At 37.7% G+C, this 7008-nt stretch overlaps 1 protein-coding gene across 1 annotated transcript; it reads right to left on the minus strand.

Annotated features, from left to right (window-relative positions):
• Positions 1-6630: 6630 nt before the first annotated feature.
• LOC109207715 (uncharacterized mitochondrial protein AtMg00240-like) lies at positions 6631-7008 on the minus strand. The gene has a single exon (XM_019370689.1). The coding sequence runs from the start codon at positions 7006-7008 to the stop codon at positions 6631-6633; it is 378 nt and encodes a 125-aa protein (XP_019226234.1).

Raw genomic sequence — 7008 nt, forward strand, 5'->3', positions numbered from 1 at the left:
TATACGTAGGTGTGGAAATTTTATATTGCCCTTTTTGGGAAGAGTATTCCAAGAATAATTGGTGTATTGCTTGTTTATGATTTTGATGTGTGTTTCTATTGCTGGTCGGTGTGCCCCGTTCTTTGGGAAGAAACCTTTTGTGTTTAAAATTTCCATCACTAATGAATTTGAGGTTTATGATTTTTCAAATATTCTATATGTTGATATTTGATGGTGATCCTTGAAAATAAAAGAGGTGAAAGTGTGGAATAGGAAATACGGCCACCGTGCCATGAATAAAGAATCTTGTGAATGGCCAAAGGAGCCAAGGAAATATTGTTATTGTGATTGGTTGAAAATAGTAGTGAAGATTTATACAATGTGAAAGAAGATGAGGTGAATACATTTGCACTTTTGTTTCCCTTGTGTGCAAAACAAAAATATTTTTGGGAGTGTCATTAGCAAACCAAGGAAGAGTGGGTCATAAGGCCCACCTGGAACTACGCGTGCCGGTGTATGTGTGTATTGTGATTATTCCCCTTATTTGGGATGAAATTGAATTACTGGTGCAATTGTGATTATTCCCCTTTATTGAGATGAAACTGATAATAATTGTGAATTGGAAAAGTCAACCCACATGGCATATGTGAGAAGGCGGCCTAGCTGATCGGGTGGAGATCGGACGGTATGTTGCACACATGGTACTACTACTATTGGTAACACCTTTCTTTCGCATCACATGTCAAACCACATTGTTCGTGGGGAGATGGCCTAGCCGATCGGGCGTGATCGGACTCCGTGCTAAAAATACGGTGGTATATCGATGCTAATAATCTCCCAACCAAAAAAATATATATTATTTTCGAAATTTGAAAACTGTTATGTTTTAACTGGGCATTTGGATATTGTTGATTGTAACTTGATGTCTCTATGGTTTTCCCCTTCTCACTTGGACATTCTATTTTGAAAGAGGACATTTAGTCATATATACTAGTGTTATTCGACGGTACTAACGTCCCTTTTGCCGAGGCGCTGCATCTTTAATGGATGCAGGTGGTTCCACAGCAGGCGGCATTGATCAGTGATAGCGGTACACTCTCTTCCCAGTTGACTTGGTGAGCCCGACTTTATTTCGGGGTCATGTATCTTTTGTTCCTCATATACTGTGTTTTGAGGTATAGCCGGGGCCTTGTTGCCGACATTTTCATATTACTTTTCTAACGTTCTTAGAGGTTCCGTAGACAAGTTGTGGATGGTGTTTGATGTTAGGAATTGAACTAGAAATGTTGGTATTTGGAAAACATATTTTTCATTATATCTATAAACTTGTAATATTTTAGAATTTATGAATGAAGCTGCTAATGGAAATAAAATAGGAGTTGTTAATGAAATCTTTTAAGTGTTTGATTAATGGAGTACATCTCCTCTTTATTCATGAATGAGTTTGGGTAGAATGAAATCTAGCAGGCTTGCTCAGCCGGGTTCACTCGGTTGAGCGTCGGTCGAGCTCCCCGAGTTTGGGGCGTGACAACCATGTCGCGCACATGTTGGTTCCTACTCTTGGTAACACCTTTCTTATTTTTTTTCTTCTTTTTTTTGCATCACATGTCTGTCCACATTGTTCGTGGAGAGACGGCCTAGCCGATCGGGCATGATCGGACTCCGTGCTAAAAACACAATGGTATGTCGGTGCTAATGATCTACCAACCAAAAATAATATTATTTTCATATTTTGAAAATTGTTATGTTTGAACTTGGCATTTTGATAACATTGATTGTTGCTTGCTGCTTCCATGGTTTTTCCTTTCTTATATTGGCATTCTATTTCGAAAGGGGACATTTAGCTTTACATACTGGTACTATTCCATATGTACTAACGTCCCTTTTGTTGGGGGTGCTGCATCTTTAATGCATGCAGGTGGTTTGTTAGCAGGTAACTTAGACCCTCGTTACCAGTTACTCTCTATTCAGCAGGTTTTGGTGAGCCCTACTCTGTTCCGGGCCTTATGTCGCTTGACATTGTACTTTGTGTTTTGAGGTATATCCCGGGCCTTATCGCCGGCACTTTCATACTACTCTTCTATTGTACTTAGAGGCTCCGTAGACATATTGTGTGTGGTGTTTGATATTGGGTAATGAACTAGAAGTGTTGGTATTTGGCAAACATGCTTTCTCTCTATGAACTTGTAATATTTTGGAAATTGTAAATGAAGCTACTTTAAGTAATGGAAAAAAGAATGTGGAACACTTTACTCTTTTTATGTCTATCTCTTGTTACTGATTCTTATATTGTGATATCATTGTTCATGAGTAAGGTTGGGTAGAAGGCATCAAGTAGGCTTGCTTGACCGGGGTATCTCGGTTGAGCGCCATTGCTCTCCCCGAGGTTGGGGTGGGATCTCTGGAAAATCTATCATAGTTGTTGGGATATTATCAAGGATAATTTATTGTTAATGGTTATTAGTTTTTTGCAGGTACTCAAATTCCAAGATCAATCACTCGTACTAACTTCGTCTTACGTCTTAATTCCTAGTGGAATGTCCTCAAACTTTCACTGAATTAAGACCAATTAGTTTGAGTAATTTCTCAGTAAAATTTATCTCCAGACTGATGATCCAAAGACTTAGTCATTTTATGCACAAATTGGAGTCTCCTAATCAAACATGCTTCATCAAAGGAAGATCAATCACTAAGAATATTATGTTGACTCAAGACATGGTCAATAATATCACAAGACCATCTCCACATGGAAATGTAGTTATTAAACTAGACATGACCAAATCCTATGATAGAGTATCATCTATCATGGAAATATTTGTGTGAAATTCTCAAACATTTTGGATTTTTCGAAAAATGGATTAACGTGTTTGCAGGCTCATCAACAATATCTGTTACTCAGTTAAAATTAATGGAGTCATACATGGATTTTTCAACTCCAGCGGAAGCATAAAACAGGGAGATCCCCTCTCTCCTTTATTTGTCATAGGAGCTGAACTTTTCACAAAAATGATGGATTCTATGATACATACTAACTTTGTCCCTTTCACAGCTGATACTAATGGCCCTAACATATCTCATTTATGTTATGCAGATGATACTATTCTGTTCTCCTCATGTGATGCTCAGTCAATCAGACTCCCGATGGATAAGCTTGGAAAGTATAAAAAATCTTTGGACAACTGATTAATAAGAGCAAGTCAAGATTTTATGTTCCCTTTAGAGATGATGATCCTAGGATATCCTCGATCAATATCACTAGCTTTAACCAGTCTCAATTTCCTATGCAATATCTAGGATGCCAAATTTATTCTGGGACGAAAAAAATTATTTATTTCAATTATATGGTGGCTAAGAGACTACAAGGATGGCAAGGAAGGTTGTTGTCCTATGGTGGAAAAGCGATATTGATTAAATATGTCCTTCATGCTTTACCTATCCACCTACTATCGGTTGTTCATCCTACAAATACTACTCTAGAATAGATAAAAAAGATAATTGGTGATTTCTTCTAGGGTATGGATGGGGATAGAACGAAGAAACATTGGTGTGCTTGGTTTGATCTGTGCTTACCAACTAATGAGGGTGGTTCTGGTTCCAGGTCCTTAAATGACATTAGTAATACTTTATCTGCTAAATTATGGTGGAAGTTTAGAACTCATAACTCTTTGCTCAAATTCTTCCTGGAGCCAAATACTACAAGAGGTACCATCCAGTTGCAAAGAAGTGGTCCTTTGGCCAATCTTATATATGAAAAAGGTTGATGGACAACAAACACATTGTCGAGCCTTGTATTCTATGGAATATTGGCAAAGGAAATGTCTCCTTTTGGTGAGATAGCTAGACGGGTCTTGGCCCTATTGCTAACCTTGTGCAGAACTAAAGAACTCCTAAGAAAACCTTGCTAAAGGACTTCTACATAAGTAATAATTGAAAGCAGTATAAACTCAGAAGAATCCTCCCTCAGAAAGTGGTCAATTACATTTTGAATATTGACTTCTCCCCGAAGAAGAGAGACCAACCTATTTGGACCCCTAAGGCATCAGGAAAATTCAGTACCATCTAGTAAGAAAGAAGAACATCAGTACTTTATCTTACTCTAAGAATTAGCACAGAAAAGTTCCTTTTAGGATCTCTTTCTTTATGATGAGGGCTCTTCAGAACAAAATCCCCATTGATGATGCTGTTAGGTGTTGTCCTGATTTTTTTACCATATTTGGTTTCCATATCTCTTGAAGGAAAGGACACCATTTTTGTCATAATTGAGTTTTCCTTTTTGTAGAAGGAAATTATAATTCTCTTATATTTAGCTAGTCCCTTTTTCTGGTAGGAAAAGGTTTGGACTTCTATAAATTGGGGATCCTTCCTTCTCATTCAGCAGCATCCACAATATAGCCACATGGGGTTTGAGAGTCGTGTTTAGGGGGAGAACTTTACGGGACAAGTGTTAGTGTGTCACTTGTGTTTGCCTCTTCGTGAGGTTGTTCTCTCGATGTTTTGTACTCTCTTTTTATATAGTGGATTGCTTATCTCCGCTGTGGACGTAGGTCAGTTGACCGAACCACGTTAAATGTTTGTGTCTTTTTCGTATATTTCTCTTTTGTTGTCTGATTTATCGTCGTTGAAAGTTTTCTTTACTAGCTTCCGCATGACACTTGACTTTTTTCGATCACAATAGATGTAGTTAAGAGATTTGGGATCTATCTTCCATCTGTTTGTAGCTGTTGGCTTTTCCAAGCTCGAACAAGATCAAAAGAACTGATCGGTCACAAGATTGAAACCACTTAACATCTTCTGATTGAAGGGTAGATTCCTTCATAGGTTTGGAACTTCTTTTGTAATACTTCTGGTATAAAATATGTTCATGGTCATCTTAGGATGTCTACTATGAATTGGTAAACTGCTAAAGGAAAAAAAATGAAATTCACACTTACATGTTACAGTATCTACCAATTGCTATTTGTTGGGAAATTTGGAAAAACAGATGCAATGCTAGGTTTGATGATAAAATGATGTCATCCTCGTATATCATTAATCAAGTCAACAATATCATCTCTTTGATCCTCAAAGTTTAATATTTCCTGACTTACAGATGCAAGGCTAGCAAAGTGCGATCTGATTGAGAAGTTAAAACTAGTTACTCAAGCTCAAACCGTTTGGTACTTTAGACCTGTCCAAAATTTGTTTAAACTAAATTTTGATGGGTGCAGTAAAAGTAATCCTAGATCCTCTGGTGGAGGTGGAATTATTAGAGATCATATTGGATCTATCATTCAAACCTTTGCAGAATACGATGGGCAGTGTAGTAACAACACTGCTAAAGCAAATGTTATGCTGAAAGGAATGAAAATTTGTTTAAGTGCTGGCCTATCTAATATAGTGGTAGAATCTGACTCTCTTTTGCTCATAAATATCATCATTGAAAAGCTTGATCCACCATGGAAAATCAAGCAAATCATTGGGCAGATTATTAGTATATCTAATGCTGGAAAATTTACGTTCGTGCATATCTTTAGAGAAGGTAATTGTACTGGTGACTTACTGGCCAATATGAGAGAAGAATCCAAAACTTTTCCTGCAATGAAGCTACTTTCCTGCCTCCTAAGGTTAGAGCTTCAATGAAGCTTGAATTTGATGGGTTCCCAAATTTTAGATACAGGAAGATGAAGAACACATTCATTTCTGATGTTAGCTGATCTTTTTGATCTTGTTTTGCTGGTTCCTATTATGTATGTAGTCTACTGTTGCCTTGATGTGTTTATTCCATCGGCAGTAGTGATACTCAACAGCTAACATATCATTTTTATGTACAAATGACTACTAAGGTGGATATATCCAACCTTCACAATATTTACGAGGCTAAGGTCTATGTCCTCCTCCATGTAATTATTATTTTTTGTAAATATACATGTTAGGAGTCTTGCCTAAACTCCTCCATCATGTGGATGGGCCTATGTTAAAAAAAAATAACTAGAGAAAAGAAGAGAGGGAAAGGGAAGAATTTTCTCTTCCTTTCTTTTGGTTTGTGTCAATTTATACAGATTCTATGTAAAACTCCAGTAACTGAAACATGCAATGAAATGAATGTACAATGGAGGAAAGTTCTAGAGAGAAGGAAGAAGATTTTCTTTTCTTTTGCCGCTAACATATGAGTGCACTGTTCTTATATAGAACAGTGTTAACTATCTCTTAACCGACTAATTTGTTACCCTCTAACTTTCTCTAATTACAATTGACCCTTATTTTTTACCCTATATCACAACACTCCCCCTCAATCTGGAGGGTGGAATACATTGAGCACTCCTAGCTTGTCTAAGAGTAACTTGTGTTGGGCTGCTCCAAGTCCTTTTGTCATTAGATCTGCCATCTGTTTCTTTGTGGGAATATAGTTAGTTGTGACCATTCCTTCCTTGATTTTTTTCCTTACAAAATGACAGTCGATTTCTATGTGTTTTGTTCTTTCGTGAAAAATTAGGTTTGCTGTAATTTGTAATGCTGCCTTACTGTCACAATGTAGATGTATAGGTTCCTTCACTTTGTTTCCCAATTCTTCCAACAGACCCTTCATCCACTGAGCTCAACTACAGCTGCTGCCATGCTTCTGTACTCCGTTTCTGCAGAGCTTCTACTAATAGTTTGCTGCTTCTTGGATTTTCAGGACAGTAGAGAATCACCCAGTTTCACCACATAGCCTGTCACTGACCTCCTATTGTTTGGGCAAGCTGCCCAATCTGAGTCACAGTATGCTGTGAGCTTATCAGTGGCTCCACCCTTTAGTAGAATTTCCAGACCTGGATTCCCTTTAACATATTTGACAACCCTTAGAGCTGCTTCCATATGTGACTCTTTAGGATGTTGCATGAACTGGCTCAACACTTGGACTGCAAAGGATATGTCTGGCCTTGTGATTGTTAAGTACAATAGCTTGCCAATTAACTTTTGATAGCTGCATGCTTCCTGCAACTCTGCATCATTGACATTGCCAGTATGCTTGTCATACTCAACTGTGGTAAGCTTGTGGTTTTGTTCCAT

This window comes from Nicotiana attenuata, unplaced genomic scaffold (assembly GCF_001879085.1).
Source record: "Nicotiana attenuata strain UT unplaced genomic scaffold, NIATTr2, whole genome shotgun sequence".
NCBI lineage: Eukaryota > Viridiplantae > Streptophyta > Magnoliopsida > Solanales > Solanaceae > Nicotiana > Nicotiana attenuata.

Coding starts and splice junctions, on each gene's coding strand:
- LOC109207715 (XM_019370689.1), bottom strand. CDS start 7,008: ATGGAACAAAACCACAAGCTTACCACAGTTGAGTATGACAAGCATACT.